Raw genomic sequence first — 19,597 nt, forward strand, 5'->3', positions numbered from 1 at the left:
TGATCACCAGGTACCACCTTAATTATTTGTTTTCCACCCCTTAATTTCCAGACGGTCTTACGAACTTTTCTCCAAAAATATCCGATTTTAAATTTCAGAAAATTCTTTTTTAATGTTATACGTACATGTCAGAACATGGGATTTAAATCCTGGAGGGAGATCGATACTAATGCTGTTATCTTTACTTGGTAGCACATGTACATGTACATTTGTTTAAGTTACACATTTGCATTTTCTCTCTTATATGCATCTGCATGATTGCATGCGTCGTGAGATACATTGATCTTCCAAAACCTAATGTTGGTTCTTTCAAATATTGTTTAATTTGATCATGGTTTAGGGGACTTCAATCATTGCGACGAGCAGTTCTGGGAGAGGTGAAGTTTCCGGCCACCACAACATACAACTCTTTGGGAAAGTAGTCCTTGGCCGGAGGTTGATCAAGAGACGAATAATGTCTTCTGATAGTGAGCCGTCCCCGGACTCTTCATCTTCTTCACCACCTGCGCCGGACTCGTCCAAGTCATCTCCATCTGGTCCATCTCCAAAGGAATCCCCAGAGGACTCATCTTCGGCGCCACCACCATCCTCGACGCCGGCATCATCACCACCACCGTCCTCGCCGCCTCCATCATCATCTCCGCCTCCAAAGGACTCGTCTTCATCATCATCGCCGCCTCCCAAGGACTCGTCTTCATCATCATCGCCACCTCCCAAGGACTCGTCTTCATCATCATCCCCACCTCCGCCCAAGCAGGGCTCCCAGTCTCCACCTGCACCAAAAGAGGCGACCCCATCTCCACCTCATGCTAAGGAATCGCCGGGGAAGGCAACACCGGCACAACAGACACCAGCGGCAGATGCTGAAAATGAGACTTTGAGTGCGCCTCCTCATCCAGGGCGTTCTCGGACTTCTCCCTCAGGTGCACTCACGCCACCACGTGCTAGTAGTTCCTCATCAAAAAGTAGTTCTGATGATGACGACACATCATCATCTTCAAATAAAGGCAGGGCGGCGGGAGTTGCAATTGGGGCAGCTGTAATTATAATTGTCTTGCTCGTCGTTTGTGTGGTTTGCATCAGGAAGAGAAGGAGAAAGCGACGTGATATGCAGTACTATGGAGATGCTCCTAAAGGTGTGTCAAACCCTAACTCGTTCATCACCCATGCATTAATCCATGTATAACTTTCATTGTTTTTTTCTCCTTTTTTGCCCTAGCGTCATTCATTATTTTGCTAATGCTTGAAGTACCATATTTTCATACCACATTAGCTTACCACATGGTATGATGTACACATAAACTGGCAGATCATATAAGCGTGATCTAAAATTATGATTGTTTTAGGAAAGTTTTGGAATTCTTTGATGTGTTTTAGGAATGTTTGTTTTCATGTCTTGCTAATCAAAGAGCTTAAGACATATACGGAAAACGTTGAAATGGTTGAACTAAAAGAAAATTATATAATTATCGTAGAACATGCAATAGACTTATTGACTTGTTCATACAATAAAGGAAAACAACTTTATATGCGCGCAGCTGGTGGTGGCTATTACAACACACAACAACAAAGTTGGCACGATATGAATAATCCACAAGGAGACCATGTGATGAGGCTAAACAACCAACCACCTGGTGGTGGTGCTTGGGCTTCAACACCTCCTCAAATGCCGATGAGCGGTGAAGTGAGCACCAATTACTCAGCACCCCCATTGCCACCTCCCTCACCATCAATGGCACTTGGTTTCAACAAGAGCACCTTCACATATGATGAGCTAGCAGCCGCTACTAATGGGTTTGATCAGGCCAATTTGTTGGGTCAGGGCGGGTTCGGGTATGTGCACAAAGGTGTTTTGCCTAATGGAACAATAATTGCAGTGAAAAGTCTCAAGTCTGGCAGTGGGCAAGGAGAAAGAGAATTCGCAGCAGAGGTGGAGATCATTAGTCGCGTTCATCATCGACATCTTGTGTCACTGGTTGGATATTGTATTGTTGGTGAGCAGAGAATGCTGGTCTATGAATTTGTTCCCAACAAAACCATGGAATATCACTTGCATGGTGAGTATGAATGCACTTAGCATATTCCCCTGTCACACAATCTAGTACATTGTCAATATTTTGTTGATAACACTAAATGACAACAAATCATCAACAAAAAAAATATCAAATTCATCAATTTACTTTAATCTATTATGAGTGCTACTATCCAACACATTTTTGTTGATCATCTCTCGTTTTATAAAAATGAAAATTGAGAGGCGGTCAACAAGATAATCAACAAGTTTGGTTTAAATGGTTGTGTATTTGTTCATCTTTTGAGCTATTTTTGAAACTTTGTGTTGCAGGAAAGGGTCTACCACCTATGGATTGGCCAACTAGACTTCGGATTGCAGTTGGGTCTGCCAAAGGGCTTGCATACCTTCATGAAGATTGTAAGAAAGTCGCAGCCCTTGTATCGTTTTTCCCATTTATTTAACTATTGTATATGTCTGACATATATATGGAGTCTCATCATTACTAATTAATTGGAACTTGAGTTGCATCCAGGCCACCCGAAAATCATCCATCGTGATATCAAATCTGCTAACATTCTCATTGATAACAACTTTGAAGCCATGGTATAGTCCCCAAGATGTTTATAATTTCATGCCAAAATCATTCAACATCTCGATCATCCTTTAATGTATTCATTTTTCTGTTCTTTCAGGTTGCAGATTTTGGGTTGGCCAAGCTGTCCTCTGACAATAACACCCACGTATCGACACGAGTCATGGGAACTTTCGGGTATGTCACATAGCTTCTCTCGTAGATAGCCTTTACCCCTACATTCGAGACCTGAGTTCGAATAGTACAATAGGTTATGTCAGATACGAAAATGAATCAATTTTATTAGTAGCTTGCTACGCAAGCAATCTGTGTAATTATAACTCAATCTCATCTTAATTAGTGGGTTGGTCTAATTACCAAATATAATTATGGTTTTGCATCTGAATAATGCAGGTATTTAGCTCCAGAATACGCATCAAGTGGAAAATTGACAGAAAAGTCTGATGTTTTCTCATTTGGGGTCATGCTCCTGGAACTCATAACTGGAAAGAAACCAGTGGATCCTTCAAATGCAATGGACGACAGCTTGGTTGACTGGGTTAGTACTTGCTTGCTCTATCCTTTCCAATGTTGATCATTTTTTTTTTTTAATATTTAGAGTATATGATCACTAAGGTTTTACTAATTTTGTGCAAAATGTGACACAAATGTACAGGCCCGACCACTTCTCACTCGTGCATTAGAGGATAATAATTACGCGGAGCTAGTAGATATCCGTTTGGACAATAACTACAACCCCAATGAGATGGCCCGGATGGTCGCGTGCGCGGCTGCAAGTATCCGTCACTCTGCTAGAAAGCGCGCAAAGATGAGCCAGGTATACATATCAGACATGTTATGTTGTCATAGACTCATAGTTATTAATGTGGTCTCAAGATTTAAATTAAATTTCATTTTGACCAATAGTTGAGATTGACAGTTTGATAACATAATATTTATTTTGTGAATGAAATAGATAGTACGTGCACTAGAAGGAGATGTATCGCTCGATGATCTAAATGAAGGGACAAAACCCGGGAAGAGCTCTATGTTCAACGCCAGTGGAGGAAGCTCGGACTACGATACGCAGGCGTACAATGCTGACATGAAGAAGTTCAGAAAGTTAGCCCTTTCAAGCCAGGAATTTGGGAGCAGTGAATTCGGGACTTCAAGTAATGACTCCAGAGAAATGAGCACACCCAAGAAATGAGGACTTTGAGCCCTCATGCTCTACAACAATACCGAATTAAAAGGACATAATTAAAATTCACAGTTCGATAAAACTGTAAATACGAAAGCAATTAAGGATGATCATATGCATGTATGCATGCAACGTGATTACTGTTCTAATTTGTCATTGAACTTTGTGATTAAGCTGAAAAAATGTGAGGTTAATTGAAGATTTGGAGTGCCACTGATCGGGCCGCAGGCTGATTTGCTTTGGGTAATTGTGTACTTTGGGGTTAATTGAAATGACCCAGATCTTGATTAGCTTAATTAAGTTTGATCTTTTCTCTGATAAATATGGATTTGTACTATACCGTACAAATACATTGGACTTAGAAGATAGATTGTCTGTATTATTATGAATTGCCTTGAATGTTGGATATTTTTATTTTCAATAAAATTATTTGCATCACAAATTATAAAGTTATTGATGGTATCTTTCAGAGAGGTAGTGCACCTCCTAGACTTTTGATCTCTGTGTTTTTAGCTCAAACATTTAATTTATTCAATGTGTTTTAAATTTCACTAGTTTAGTCTTTAGGCAAATTATGTTTATTCCCATCACAATCATTTGCACTATATATTATTAAGAAAAGTTTCATTCTCAAATCGAAGGATCTAAAGCTAATATTTTCATCTAAATTTTAAGTAAGTTAAACAAATCTACTCAGCTTAAGCATATCCTTCAGGAAACGAATTTTGTAATTGGTGCAATTGCAACTAACGATCTTGTCGCAAATGATTTGCTAATCTGAATTAATATTTTGCCCAAAAAAACCTCATTTTTCTAACAAATTGGAATGTTTAGTGGAGGTTGATGTCGTGGGTTTTTCTTGTAATCTTTTAATTCTTTATGAAATTAAAAAGCAACATAATTTTTGCTGCATTTTTCATGCTAAGCTTTGGGATTTTTCATGGTTTTAATATTGTCAAATATTGTTTGGTTATCTTTTGGTTAGGAGTTTTCATTGGTTCAGGGAGATCTTTTCTGATGCTCATGTTCATTATGAAAAAAATGTTATAGTTCATACTTTAGTTGATTAAATTGAGTATGTATAAACATTAATAACATGTTTCCAATTATGAATTATTTATGCGTTTATTATTAACTATGGATGAATCAAAACATATATGTTGTCGACACAAAATAAGGAATTATTTTTTGCGACTTAATACTATATATAGTGTTATTCCTCTTCACTTGTAAGTAAGAGGTCTTAGATTTGATTCCCGCTAAAGGCGAACTTGAACCACATTATTATGGTAGGCCCATTGTAAGGCTTAGCCAACTCCCCCACCCCTTTAATTTAGAGACTATTGTTTGTTAAAAAATAAAAATAAATAAAATAAAAACTTTTGATTTTGGAGGAATATGGCTCATTTGGAAGTACTTTTAAATGATTTAGAGCGCTTTTAGAGAAAAATAGGAATTGTTATTGGCACTCCAAAAATCTCATTTTGCACTCCAAATTTTCTATAATTAGAAAGAAAAATACACTTGTGAGGAGTGTAGAATGAGATTTTAGGAGTGCTAATAACACTTCCCAAACAAATTTGGAACAAATATTTATTGGGAATGCAAGTTAATTTTGGAAAGGAACTTGAAGTGCTTTTGGAACCCAAGAATGTTTTATCTAAAAATGTTTTCAATCATTTAAAAACACTTTCCAAACAAGCCGTTAGATTATTTGAGGAGATGTAGTATTTTGATTTATAAAGAATAAGGAATCATGAATTCTATTATTTTACCCTCGCATTATTCTGAAATTTTAACCTAACATCTCATAGGGCATCTTAATAATGAATCTGGTTTTCATGCATGCTCCAATTTCATACATATTTTGTTTTTATACAAGGATATTATGAAAACTAAGGAGACGTGGGAATAAATTGGTTACAAACTCATCATTTATGAGATTCGAACTTAAGACCTCTCACATTATTTATGAGCTTTTCTTTGCTTTTTTTGCTTTGAAAGGCCTTGACTTTGAAAAATCAGGTTTTGAGAAGCAACATTTTTGCTGCTTCAGCTTTTCTTTGCTTTTTCTGCTTTGAATGGCCTTGACTTCGAAAAAAGCTGGATTTTCTTTAGTTACCAAACACAAATTGAAATTCAGCTTTTTTCCACCCCTGTTATTATAAAAAAAAAAATAGTTAAACAGTTTTTAGTATTATATACCCTCCAGTTCCATATTATTAGTAAATAACTTCAATGAAAATCATTATTTATTGATCTAATTGCTCTGTACTTCAATTCCTCTAATTTCAATTACAGATTTTAATAAACGTTAGGCTTTAACAACAGTAAGATGGGTTCGAAAAAAAAAAAAAAAAAACAATAGTAAGATGGGCCGGCACCCAGTATGATTTTTGCATTATTTTTTTGGGCTTTGCCACTTCCGTAACCCAAAAATTAAAAAGTCTATTCTACCCCCAAACGAGAAAAACTACCAGGAAAATTGCCTTTCGAAAAATTTTTCATTATCACCGGAACACAAATGATATACCACGTGTTTTTATATAAATAGTGAAAAAATTTACTTTTTAATACACATATCTCATCAAATGTATAGTGTTCAGATCAAAAATCCCACTTGTTTTCGCCCGACTTTGGCTTCTATAAATACCCTCGCGAAAACCCTTCCCAGAAAGGGCAAAAAAAAAAAGAAAGAAACTTTCCCTGCCGCTATCGGGCTTCACTGGTACGAGTCCGACCTGACTGTTTCAACCGGATTCATATATCTTCACTATCTGGTTACGATTACTCGGACTGTTCATATACCCGTAATCCAGCTCCGATCGATTCGCCATGGGAGATTTCAACAGCGATGCCTTCATGCGCGGCCAAAACGCCGCCGTCCAGGGACGAACCAAGGCCCACAACCGCCAAAATGTTGTTCAGCTCAAAATGGTTAGCCTTAATTAGGGTTTCTTGTTCTTATTCGTGAAGGTTTAAGTATTTTTTTTTTTTTTTTTAAAGCCTGAGTTTTTAATTAAAAAATGCTTGTTTAGTTATGCTATTTTCTTTGATTTGAAATAAAAAATAAAAAAAATAAAAAAAAACCCTGGCTATCTATTTACTAATTTAGCTTATATCTGTTATTTTGTCATGATTCATTTGATTCCAATGTGTCCCCAATTGTTAATACTAAAAATCGGAAGCCACGTAGCACTGCAATTTTAAGGATTTGATATAAATAATAACGTTTCGTGATTATATTTTGATATATTGAAAATTTGTCTTATTTGTAAATCTTTTATCATAATTATATGTAGCTAAAACACCAATCATTTAGATCAATTGACGAAAACGCCCTTGACGTAAACACAATCTATCGGCACATTGATATTATTGACTAGAATAAAAATGTCTTTTCCGGCCCGATGAGAATAAAAAATACCGGGAAAATAATGTAATTACCCGAAAAAACTCACACACAATATTGGCGTCTATAAATACCTTCGCGAAAACCATTCACAAACTTTCGCTGCCGCTATCTGGCTTCACCAGTCCGACTCCGACCCCGACCCGACTGTTGCAACCGGATCCGAATCGCCCATATATTTATGCAATCTTCACCATCTGAGTACGAGTACTCGGACTCCTAGCCCAGATCCGATCATCGCTTCGCCATGGGAGACTTCAACAACGATGCTTTCATGCGCGGCCAAAACGCCGCCGTTCAGGGCCGAACCAAGGCCCAGAACCGCCAAAATGTTCTTCAGCTCAAGATGGTTCGTCCTAGGGTTTTTTATGCTATTCACGCAAACGTTTGTTAAAGCTCGAGTTTTTTATTCTCAAATTGCTTGATTAATTATGCGATTTTCTTTGTTTTTAGAAAAACCCTAGTTAAATATTGGACTTATCTCTGTAATTTTATCCTGATTTATCAAATTTCGATGTATCTGGGCAGTGTGTAATTGGTAATTTTGTAAATATTGTGAAGTTCTGGATGTATTTTGTAAGGGATGTTGATTTGGAAAAATTCGTTTGCAGATTGGGCAGAGCCACCCCACTGGTCTAACAACCAACCTTTTAAAGCTGTTTGAGCCTCGACCGCCGTTGGATTTCAAACCGCCTCCGGAGAAGAAAAAGTGCCCACCTTTGACAGGTCTGTTTACCATCTTAAATGGGCGTTGATTGGTTTCAATTTGGTATTAATTTCTGTCTTGTAGCTGTTAATTTTATACTAGTATTTATTAATGTTTTTGTTTATTTTTGGATAATGAAGGGGTAGCGCAATTTGTGAGTAAGTTTGCGGAGCCTGGAGATCCTGAGTATAATCCGCCTGTCCGAAAGGGCGAAACTCCTGTAAGGTTTTTACTTGAATCACTTGTATGAGGACTTAGCGTTATGAAATCTTTGTTCGTACTGACATGTATCTGTTTTGCTCTGTGGGATTCAGACACAAAGAAGGGCTCGAATACACCAGTTAAGGCTTGAGAAGGGTGCAGCAAAGGCTGCGGAAGAGTTAGAGAAATGTAATCACCTCCTTCTTTTCTTGATTGTAAGAGTTTGGAGTCTTGGAGTTTCTGTTTTCTTGTCTTCCTAACATCGGTTTTCGTGCAGATGATCCAAATAATGACCCGAGTATTTCTGGAGATCCATACAAGACTTTGTTTGTTGCTAGGCTCGTAAGTAACATTTTTTTGTATAGTTTTGGATTTCCTTCTCGTATTCTTCATATTCGTTAAGATTGACTTGTGATTTTCCCTGTATTCTTGCAGAATTATGAGACAACTGAGAGCAGAATCAAAAGGGAGTTTGACGTTTATGGTCCAATCAAGCGGGTAGGTATTTTGTTTGAGAAACCCTAAGGGGGTTCGGTAAGAGGTTCACATGTGCTGTAGCTTATCCTTTATTTCCCTTTACAAATTGCAGATTTTCTAATCTTTCAATTTAAAAAAGCATGCTGGAGTCTCAGGGTTTTCAGGATTGTTTTCCTTTTTCATATTTTCTTCAAAAGATATATGGGGTACATATTTACAAATTTTATCCATGAAAAACTGAATTTGAAAAATCCACCTTTCAACCAACTTGTTTGACGTAAACGTTGCCGTTACCATAAATGGTAATGCATCATCACGCCTTTCAAGTTTGTTCTCTCTGATTTAGTTTTAGTGTTAGTGGAGTCGGTGCAAATTTGTATTACTATTACAGGTGTCTCTGCAAATATACCAGTAATGTCTTGCGGGTTTGTTTAAATCCTTCCATAGCTCTCTTTTTGAAGTGGTTTAATATAGAGATCTTGGAATTGGGTGTTTCTAGGGACATTAGCATTAAGTTTTAACGTTGAAGAAGTTCCCTGGTAAGCAGTGAGCACTCATCAATATCTTTGATTTCTACCTACTTGATTACAAACATGGTGTTTCGTCCTGCACAGCAGCCTTTATATTAACACAGGTGTCACTGCAAGTATTATGGTAATTTCATATTGGTTTGCTCCATTCATAGATCCCTCTTTGATGTGGTTTTGTTTAAGAGATCTTGGAAATGGGTTTTCATAGGATATATATTCTTTCTAAGTCCTAACATCCAAGACTATCCCTGGTAAGATGCGGTAATTGGTTCACATATGGTATCTTTGATTCCATAATTTATCCCTATCCAACTTCAAAGATGCTTCATCCTGCATAGCAAAGCTGATTACTATAAGTTGAGCAGAGCAGTGATGCATTGTGTCTTTTGGCCTTTATTTCAAGCAAGAAAAGGAGTCCCCAACTTCTGTTCTTTTCCCTGCACTGGGTAAATCATGTAGGGAGTATTACCATTTCTTTCATCTTTGAACTTTAGTAACGTGCATTTCCTGCTGAAACTTTTACTTGTGGCTTTAAAGGCTCTCAGAAAAGATACGTCAGCAGCTTGATGTCATGGTATTTTCAATAGTAGTTATAAGTTTTTATTATTTAAAAAATCTCCCTGGTAAGGGGACAATAGTCTATCCAACTGGTAAATTGGCCACAAATGTCCGTTTTTTCTGCAACTCTAGCCGGTGGTGATGCATCTTGCGATGGAAGCTGTATGATTTAAAGGTGAGCACGGCTAAAGAGGCATAGTGCCTGTCTGCCGTGCCATTTAGGATTCAATATTTAAGATTTTGTAGTATGATGCCTTGTTGTAAATGTTAAAACATCTATGCATATTTCTTAGTCTTGAGCAGTCTTTGCTTAAGATCTGAATTGTCTATTTATCTGGTTTATTAATTTTATTATTATTTGAGATTTCAGGTTCGATTGGTCACTGACAAAGAAACAAATAAGCCTAGAGGCTATGGATTCATTGAATACATGCATACAAGGGACATGAAAGGTTTGCCTTATTACTATGCACTAAAAATTACCTTGTGATTGGTCCTTTGTTTCTAATGCTAGCTGTATATGTCACAGCTGCATACAAACAAGCTGATGGGAGGAAAATTGAGGGAAGAAGGGTACTTGTTGATGTTGAACGTGGTAGAACAGTTCCTAATTGGCGACCCCGCCGACTGGGTGGTGGGCTTGGAACTACCAGAGTTGGAGGTGAAGATGTCAATCAGAGATATTCTGGAAGGTATGTAGTTCGATTCCAACATTTCCATGCTTCTGTCATTGGAAAACTGACGTGCTTCTACACTTACTTTGTTACAAGAATTTATCTTTTAAGTGTATCTCAGGAGCAGTTTCTTTGTCTTCCTATTATGTAATTCAGCATAATATTAAACTGTTTTACTGTTTCTTTGTTGACTTCCAAGTTCTATGTGTTTAGTTGTTTAAGTTTGTTTTCTCATATAATTTTCTAGGCGTCTTTGCTAACTATAACATTCATCATTATTTGCTTAGGGAGCAAGTACAATCTGGAGGACAACCCCGGTCTGAGGAGCCAAGGGCACGCGAGGAGCGACATGTAGACTTGTAAGATTTTCCAAATTGTTGTGCACACTGTCTAAAGGTTTTAGGTGTAGTGAAACTCAACACGAAATTTTAAAAAATAATATAACTGGATTCTAATTATAAAAAACCAAAAGAAGAAATTACGTGCTGCATAATGGTTATGGACTGCTTTTTACTTGTATGCTATAATGATAGGTAATCGTGAGAGGTAAAAGTTTTGCAACAATAGTCTTGAAGTTTTTGTTCTGTCATTTGTTATGCTTTGTAGGTGTTGCCTAAGTTTTCTTAGATTGATGCAATTTCAGTATTTGCTTTCTGTGTGATTGATATTGAGTGAAATGATTTTCAGGGATGGAGAAAAATCCCGTGAAAGAGGAAAAGAGAAAGAAAAGGAAAGAGAACGGGAGAAGTCCCGCGAGCGCTCTCGTGAACGCTCCCATGACAAGTCTAGAGATCGTGATCACAGAGAAGATAGGCACCACAGAGATCGTGATAGAAACAGGGACAAGGACAGGGATAGGGAAAGAGATCGTGGTGGTCGTGATCGGGATCGTACTCGTGAACGAGGACGGGATCGTGGTCGGGACTATGAGCATGGTCGTGATCGAGACAGAGACCGTGATCGGGAGCGTGATCGTGATCATCGCTCTAGAGACAGGGAGAGGGATTACGAAGTTGGGGAACCTGAGCATGACCGTGGCCGTTCGCATGACCGTATTGAATCAAAACATGAGAGGGTCCGACATGGGGATCGGGAGCGGGGTTATGACCACACTGCCCCAGAAGATGACCAGGGTTGGTTTGAACAACCTGGGCATGGCCATAGGCACTCAGAGCCAGATGATGATGTTGAGCCCTACGAGCATCATCGTAGCCAGTATGATCAATTGGATGTCCAGCATGATGATGACCGCTACAAACAATATCCTGACCGTGCTCATGATCGCTATGATCGAATGGAAGAGGATGATTACCATTATGAACAAGCACCAGCTGATCCCCGTGAAAGGGAGAGGGGTGGAGATGTCGAGCGAGATTATCAGAGGTCATCTAGATCACTATCTCGAGACTACAATGAGTATTAAGACTGAAATTTGAAACCTCTCAAGCTTCCGGACCTCACTGGTGAGATATTCACTCTACTTGGTTTGATCAGTGCTCGAGATTGCGTCTTATGCAGAAGTGTGGATCTTATTGCTATATTATTTTTCTCGTTCTTTCGTCTAAATCCTATTTAGAGACCGTGTTTAAATGTTTTGCGATGAAGATGTCTTTAAGTTGGAAATATTGTGTGTGTTGTTGGGTGGTTTTAATGTTTGAACGTTTGTGCTGGTGGAAATAGGTAGAGATTTCAACTCTATGTAAACCTTTTATCACATTTGTGAGAATTAATTGTTTCTTGTGACATTTTATTTCTCTTGAAAATCCTGTTAATTTTGGGCTGGAATGGTATGAGGTCCAACTTTAAGCCGAATTGGTTTTCTTTTAGGCAAAATTTATCGTTGCCCACCCACAATCGTTGCATCGATTAAATATGTTTTCCCTGTTACCTGCCACTGTTACTTTCTGTTATTGTGAACGGGAATTGTGGTATTGTGAGTTAATCACGTATTGTCATGTGTTTTGATTTTTTTTTTTTTCACAAGATTGTGATTAGTGGATAGTACTCGTGCCATGTAAGTCCCTCTTCTTCAACGAGCCAGAATGCCTTCAGGTTGGCTCCCAAACTACTCACGCACTAATATGCATTGTAATCCATAGCGTGATTAGTTTTCATTCTCATTTGAAAGGTAGGGTTAAACGTTATTTTCTTTGTTTGGAAGTGGTTGTGGGGTGAGATTATAAAGAGCAAAGAAGCAGCCAAAAACCATGAAGCAGCGATGAAGCTTCATATAGACAGACTAGACACTAGAGCACCACCGCCTCGCCTAACGCTTGTTCGTGCAGCCACTGCTGCTTCAAAGAAGCCGCTTCTCGGAAATTACTCGGAAGCCGCTTCTCGGAAATTTCTCGGAAGCCGATATTCTTGTTTTGTGGTAAAAATAACAAAAATTTCAACAGAGCAACTTGATTAGAAAACAAGTAACAATGACTATGTTTTGATTTGTGATGTCATGTATTTACATTTCTAATTAGTCACTGTTTTGCTCGGGCACTAACTCATATCTCAACTTATTTAAATTCAAACCAATATATGGGAGAACATAACCTGAACCTCATTTATTTATGGTTAGTAAAATAAAAAATTCTTGTTATGTGTCATGTCAATTGGTCGATCGTTGTAATCCCATAAACGGAGAGTGAACCCACTTGTTATTATCATATCCTCTTACTTGAACTTCTACAAAGCTTCAAGATCAGAAAGATGATGGATTGTGGACGAGAAAACATGGGATTCAGAAATTGGGACCGGTTCACTAAATTTACCAAGAACTAGTAATTCTCACTTACCAAAGGAAATGAAGGGATTATTGTCATTTTATTATTTTCTTGAATCCTTGATAAAATAATTAAAGACACAAAAGATGTGAAAGTTTGCTTACCAAAGTTTAGAGAGTGCATTTGGTGTTTTCTCCAATCAGCTTTCACTTTCATCAATTTCAAGTTGGAATGATTGAGAATCCAAAAACAACGGTACGTGATATTATCAATGAACTCATATTATAACACGTGAATTTATTTAATGACACCTTACTTTTAATTGTTTCATATCAACTTTTTAGTCCAGTTATATTATAACACGTGAATTAGTAACACCACGTAACAGTATGCCGACACGCTCAAATCAAATTCTCATATATATATATATATATATATATTACATGTATGTATGTATGTATGTATGCATGCATGCATGCATATATGTATGTATGTATGATTTGTGGGTCCCAAATGGGAGCGTAAATAGGACATGCAAATAAATAGAGAGAAGAATTATAAATGTAGGGAGCAGGCATTCTTCATGTTTTCCTCCACCCCTACACTGCACTTGAAAAACACGAATTTTAAGAGGAGTTGAAAAATAAATTCAACTGGAGAAATATACATACAGAAAATAGCTTCTGAGATTCATAACTTCCTTGCCTTGTTATCAAATTTTCATCTTTTTTATACCCGAATGGCTCGAAACATGTTCACTCAGAGGGCAGTAAAAATGTCAGCAGGAGCAGCAGCATTAGCAATAGCATGGGCAGTATTCACTGAAGTTGCCAGGGCAGAAAGGCCTCTGAAAGACGAGATCATCAAGGCGGAAATTTTTGTTGAGCAAGAACCAATTTTTGCGAGAGTGATTAATTTTCTATGGCAGGCTGGAGGTTCTTCTTATCAGCCTGTTTGGCCTGTGAGTTGTTCAATCTCTCTTTACACACCGAAAGAGACGGAAAGACAGATATGTCTTTCGGCTTTTGTGGTTTTATTTGAATTTTGACATGTATGTGTATATTTTGGTTGAGCAGGAGATGAAGTTTGGTTGGAAAATTGTAGTAGGTTCAGTAGTTGGATTCTTTGGTGCTGCATTGGGTAGTGTTGGCGGTGTTGGTGGTGGAGGAATTTTTGTTCCAATGCTCGCCTTGATCGTTGGCTTCGATCCCAAGTCTTCCACCGCGATTTCCAAGTGTCAGTAATCACCTCTCAATCTTTCCTTTAACTTTGTTAATCTAAAGTTTTAATCTTGAATCAACTGTTTGGCATCCTTTTGGTGATGCAGGTATGATAATGGGGGCTGCAGGATCAACAGTATACTTCAATTTGAGGCTTAGGCACCCAACATTGGACATGCCCCTCATAGATTATGATCTGGCGTTGCTCTTTCAGCCCATGCTCATGCTAGGGATCAGCATCGGAGTTGCCTTCAACGTCGTGTTTGCCGATTGGATGGTCACAGTTCTACTTATCATCCTCTTCTTAGGTATGTAGTAACATTCCGAACATGGATTTCTATCAGTTTTGTCTTCTTTGAATAGTGATATGATCAAATGGAATATGAACTCTGCTAAAAGAGAAGCAGATCAAAGTTTTTCGATATATCTATGCATTCCCAATAGTCTTATAGATATTCTTCCGAGTTGTGGCAGGTACAGCAGCAAAAGCTTTGATGAAAGGCGTGGAAACATGGAAGAAGGAAACAATGATGAAGAAGGTAAGATATTTATTCACGGGAAATGATTTCCGCACATAACCCTTTTCTCCCTTTTAGCACCTTCCCATATTTCTTGACCTTTGGATTGAATAAATCAAAGGTCAATCAAGGGACAGAAATAAAGAGAGGTGGAGAAGGAGAAGTGTATGAAAATCACTTCCCTTTCCACTTAGCTATTTCTAGAGCTATCAGTGAGTGTGTTCTTTCCAACCTACTAACGAGGAATCTGATGTTTTACTGACTTTCAGGAAGCAGAAACTATGTTAGAATCGGAGACCAAACAGGATGGTGAGTGCTCATTCGTCGCATCCAAACATCCAAATAAGGACTCAAAAGAAAATTGATAATAGTAAACACTTATTCAATATCTATACATCTGCATATGTTTGAGAACAATGGTGCTAACTAACCTCCTTAGTTGCAGAGGGTTCTGGGGAAGACTACAAACCGCTACCTAGTGGTCCAGCTTCATCACAAGATGAGGAGGTGAGTCCCCACTCCCAATCATATCATTAGACCTCTTGCGCAGTACTCTTTCGGAAAATTTCTTGGTTATCTGCAATTTTTCAAGTTTTTTCAGTTGCTGTTGTGTTGAATTTATAAACAATTCTATCCAGGTACCAATAACGCGAAACATTTACTGGAAAGAGTTATCGTTGCTCATGTATGTCTGGGTGGCTTTTCTTATTGTCCAGATTGTTAAGGTTGGTTTAATCTGATCATTACTACCAATCTAGTCAATAGCTAGTAGACCTTGGATTTCTTCAGCTACAAGTTTCATATTTTTAATTCCTCTGCCTTCATTCCGAAAGCACAATGGTTTTGTACTTTTGTTACTGAATGAAACTATCTGAATCTTTATGCAGACATATACCGAAACTTGCTCAACCACGTTCTGGATCATGAACTCATTGCAGGTAACGATAAAAACTCGAGTAGTAAGTATGAGAATTCTCCTAAGAACTCGAGAAACATGAAATATGAACTTTAATACTCATATTTTCCCCAATGATGATCAGCTAGCTCAAACATAATTGTTTTATAATTGCATACATAGGTACCAATTGCACTTTCCGTAACGCTCTTCGAAGCCATATGCTTACGCAAAGGCACCAGAGTGATCGCATCAAAAGGAAAGGAAATCACAAACTGGAAGTTGCATCAGATTTTTCTCTACTGCAGCTGTGGAATTGTAGCTGGTATGGTCGGTGGACTACTTGGCTTGGGAGGCGGTTTCATCTTGGGACCTCTTTTTCTTGAATTGGGAATTCCTCCTCAGGTATAGTTCGATGCGAGTAGTGAACCACGTACTTTTAACTCGTAGATTGTTGTCGTACATCTTCGATATGGGATTTTGGTCATTCACATCCACTGCTTGTGTTGAGCCGCATTTCATCTATAACCTACATAATCGGGTATCATAACGGAAAATGTCGTGAACTGAAAATCTCTGCTGCAACTGAAATAAGCAGAAAAATGAAACCGGATTGATGAATTTTTATATCATTTTCTATTGCAGGTAGCAAGTGCTACATCCACCTTTGCAATGCTATTCTCATCCTCCATGTCAGTTGTACAGTATTACCTTCTCAACCGTTTCCCGGTCCCCTATGGTAAGCAAGCAATAATCTAACTCCAGATAAACCCGGAAAACAAAACTAATTGTTTCAAGTTTACTCTGTGCTGCAGCTGCTTATTTCGTCTTGGTTGCAACAATTGCTGCATTTACTGGTCAGCATGTAGTGAGAAAGATCATTGCAGTCCTTGGCAGAGCATCCATCATCATCTTCATTCTAGCTTTGACAATCTTCGTTAGCGCAATCAGCTTAGGTAACCACTATCACGCGAATTATAACACGCGTATATTTATTAATACTGCCCTAAAGCACTTCCTCTCAACAACGCGTAACTTTGTTTTGATGTATATTTCAGGCGGAGTGGGCATAGCAAACATGGTTGAGAAGATGGAGAATCAAGAGTACATGGGATTTGAAAATTTCTGTATCCCGTCTTAAGGATATGTTGTGCAATTCGATTATTGCCGTGGAATTTCTCAACCCAAGATAACTACATCCACACTTCAATCTACCTTTCATATATGTTTGTATATTTTTCCATTAATTTTCTGGCAAAGGTTGCGTGCTATCTATGTACTGGACTTTTAAACAATCAATTGTTCCGATCAGTTTCTAATATTTGCGCATTACAAGTCCGTGACTGAATCTTGGAGATTGTAAGTAAAATCGAACAGCCACAAATGTCCCGCACCCAACCCAGCCAGAAAATTGCCAAGGCTAGAATGTAGATGACGATGGATAATCTCCCAAGGACTGCAATTATCTTTCTCACTACACGATTGCTGACCAGTAAATGCAGCAGCGGTTGCAACTAATACAAAAAAAGCAGCTGCAACACAACATGATTTTTTCTTCGTCAAAGTTTCTGTTATGATACCGGAGTACATAGGTTACAGATGATATGGCTTGGGGTTGTGTGGCTCGATACAAAACATGAATATGAATGGCCAAAACCCTACATCGGAAAAGTACATAACAGTCTACAACTTACACAGTTCATTACAGTGATTTAGAACCATTTGCACTTAAAAGTTGAAAATAAAAGGGCAGGTCTATTGATGCAACCTAATCAACGATCACCTACTCATTTAAACAATCCATGTTGCTAGTTCCGTCTTTCCTCTCACGCATTCTTCTCATCATAACGTTCCTCTTTTCCTGCCTCAAAAATCTTTTGAATTAGGGAACACAACGTTTGTAACTACAGACATGGTCTAACGGTTGCTGGAGCTCCATTTCTCTTAGAGTTGCCTCATGTCTTAACGTGTCAACCTCATATCTCAACATGTCAACCTCATCTCTTAACGTGTTAATCTCACTTCTTAACCTGTTACCCTCATATCTCCTGTTGGCCATCTCGATCATCATTGCGCCTTGGAGAGCAATTTGTTCCGACAATTTTGCACATTCATTGTTGCAAGTCCTCCGTTTCTTGGAACCCTTTTTCTCAATAGGCCACTTAGCACAAGAGATAAGAGCAATCAGACCACTAAAACCCTCCACAATAATAATCACGACGATATCAGTTTAATCTAACTTTACAACGATACAAGAACATCCATGTATAACTACGATCTACAAACCCAACCCAATCGAACAAGATACAAAGTTTAAGCAAGTAAAGGAAGCACGGAATCTCTTACATCATAGTAGTTTAAGGAAGCTTTTCTTTTCATATCGCGAACTCTCTTTTCGTCAACAATTCCTCTGTGCTGCTAGAAAGTTCGAAATGTTAAACATCACCGCTATTAGATTGAAACAATTCAGACCAATTCATCAAATCCAACATAAACCACACCACTAAGACATCACATCTTCGCTGAAACAATAGATCGAGCACACGGTGCGCGTCAAAATATCAATGTCTAACGGCAAAACAAAAACTCGGAAATTTCACATGTTCACCCAAATTCTTCCACATTGATCCTATCCTACGAACCAAAACTGAGCGACGGAGAGATGATGTAGAAACAAACGCCGTTAGATTAAACAGAACACAGAGGTGAAAGCAAACCTCATCCTCAAGAACCGGATCCGGAGAGTCTGCTGAGGAGGAGGCATCGTCATTCTTCGTCGCCATTGCAAAGTCTACAAGCGAGGAACAAACATTAATTACAAAACAAAAATTACAAACTAGACAAAAAAATTAACAAAAAGTTGAATTAAAAAGCATAAAATGTGAGAATTTCGAACTCGAACCTTACGGGTTTTATCTCAGAGAGAACCGGAGTGATCGAGAAACGGCGGCGGAAGAGTGAAGAAAAGCAGCGGTTTCAGTGACTTACAGCGAAAGAGTGAGCACCGACATGATGGAATTGTATAAAGACTACCATCCTAAATAAATAAATAAATACTTGGCGGGAAATGGAGTTGGAATATTTACTTTGGCGCCAATGACTTACCTTCGTTTTAAGTTTAACGCATGCTTGAATGATTAAGGTGGCTACAAGCCTACAAGTCTTTTAAATTATTTTTTTTTGTCAAACGATCAATTTTGTTAGATTACTTAACAATAGAGTTTGAATTCACGTTGTCATGTAAATGCTTTACACTTTTCCCATGGTAAAATACGACTTACACCTCAACAAAAAAATTAAAATAAGTTCGTTCAATTAAGGACATATATATGTATAAAAGAAAATCTTAGACAAAACAGAACGAGGTGGCTGGATTTATGAACGATTATGAGGTGAGTACCTCTATCCCCATAAACAATTAACAATACTCACAATTGAGTTTAAATCTTAATTTTTCTGCTACATGTGCTATCTTTCGACTATTGTAACACCATGAGGACTAGTATTTCAATTAGGCCTTTAATGGATGATTCTACTACTAACTGGACCGAGACATTTTGTGCAAAACCCTCATACATGTTGTTCTAAGTTGGGGTAGTACCATGTAATTATTGTTGGATCGTTGGTCCATCTTCTAAAACTTTATAAAATAAACATCTATTTTGTTGACATCTTGAATCATATTTTGTAGATTACATAATGTGGCAGCTGATGATTGCATTCATTCTTTAACTCATTAAAAAAAATTCAATAATTAACCGTCACATCACGTGATTTACAAAATATGACCTCTCTAGCATTTTCTTTATGAAAATTTGACTTCCTCGTCCACTTTATGCAAGTATGTACTTAATCTTAATGTATTTGGACAAAACTCATAATTTATAAAGTTACACGAACCGG

General features: G+C 38.0%; 4 protein-coding genes across 9 annotated transcripts; 3 read left to right on the forward strand and 1 right to left on the reverse strand.

The window, feature by feature from the left end:
- Positions 1–388: 388 nt before the first annotated feature.
- LOC103947503 (proline-rich receptor-like protein kinase PERK4) lies at positions 389–4,126 on the forward strand. Its single transcript, XM_018647514.2, has 8 exons — positions 389–1,136; positions 1,539–2,057; positions 2,345–2,431; positions 2,547–2,617; positions 2,707–2,783; positions 3,000–3,144; positions 3,262–3,423; positions 3,562–4,126. Exons 1-8 carry the CDS (start codon positions 455–457, stop codon positions 3,793–3,795), a joined length of 1,977 nt encoding a protein of 658 aa, XP_018503030.2. The 5' UTR covers positions 389–454; the 3' UTR covers positions 3,796–4,126.
- A 2,343-nt stretch (positions 4,127–6,469) lies between these two features.
- Positions 6,470–12,089, forward strand: LOC103947502 (U1 small nuclear ribonucleoprotein 70 kDa-like). 2 transcript variants are annotated; one of them, XM_009358419.3, is made up of 10 exons: positions 6,470–6,723; positions 7,810–7,924; positions 8,045–8,124; positions 8,219–8,294; positions 8,383–8,447; positions 8,541–8,603; positions 10,041–10,122; positions 10,200–10,362; positions 10,632–10,703; positions 11,032–12,089. In XM_009358419.3, the coding sequence occupies exons 1-10, from the start codon at positions 6,622–6,624 to the stop codon at positions 11,765–11,767; spliced, it is 1,554 nt and encodes a 517-aa protein (XP_009356694.2). In that variant the 5' UTR covers positions 6,470–6,621; the 3' UTR covers positions 11,768–12,089. The 2 variants fall into 2 exon arrangements, with proteins under 2 accessions (XP_009356694.2, XP_009356693.2); XM_009358418.3 differs by lacking the exon at positions 6,470–6,723 and adding an exon at positions 7,405–7,547.
- Positions 12,090–13,619: 1,530 nt separating this feature from the next.
- Positions 13,620–17,013, forward strand: LOC103947501 (sulfite exporter TauE/SafE family protein 3-like). 2 transcript variants are annotated; one of them, XM_009358416.2, is made up of 12 exons: positions 13,620–14,022; positions 14,138–14,297; positions 14,389–14,589; positions 14,756–14,820; positions 15,069–15,108; positions 15,239–15,306; positions 15,438–15,524; positions 15,687–15,737; positions 15,878–16,099; positions 16,340–16,433; positions 16,510–16,650; positions 16,753–17,013. In XM_009358416.2, exons 1-12 carry the CDS (start codon positions 13,801–13,803, stop codon positions 16,833–16,835), a joined length of 1,434 nt encoding a protein of 477 aa, XP_009356691.2. In that variant the 5' UTR covers positions 13,620–13,800; the 3' UTR covers positions 16,836–17,013. The 2 variants fall into 2 exon arrangements, with proteins under 2 accessions (XP_009356691.2, XP_009356692.2); XM_009358417.2 differs by having other exon boundaries at positions 15,245–15,306.
- A 209-nt stretch (positions 17,014–17,222) lies between these two features.
- Positions 17,223–18,801, reverse strand: LOC103941517. 4 transcript variants are annotated; one of them, XM_048575292.1, is made up of 4 exons: positions 18,602–18,801; positions 18,412–18,485; positions 18,041–18,112; positions 17,223–17,855 (listed from the first exon to the last, which is right to left on the reverse strand). In XM_048575292.1, exons 2-4 carry the CDS (start codon positions 18,475–18,477, stop codon positions 17,577–17,579), a joined length of 417 nt encoding a protein of 138 aa, XP_048431249.1. In that variant the 5' UTR covers positions 18,478–18,485; positions 18,602–18,801; the 3' UTR covers positions 17,223–17,576. The 4 variants fall into 4 exon arrangements, with proteins under 4 accessions (XP_048431249.1, XP_048431250.1, XP_009349996.2 ...); XM_048575293.1 differs by having other exon boundaries at positions 18,041–18,109; positions 18,602–18,799; XM_009351721.2 differs by having other exon boundaries at positions 18,597–18,798.
- Positions 18,802–19,597: the final 796 nt, after the last annotated feature.

This window comes from the organism of the source record quoted next, unplaced genomic scaffold, assembly GCF_019419815.1.
Source record: "Pyrus x bretschneideri cultivar Hongxiangsu unplaced genomic scaffold, Pyrus_bretschneideri_v1 Contig8, whole genome shotgun sequence".
Taxonomy (NCBI): domain Eukaryota; kingdom Viridiplantae; phylum Streptophyta; class Magnoliopsida; order Rosales; family Rosaceae; genus Pyrus; species Pyrus x bretschneideri.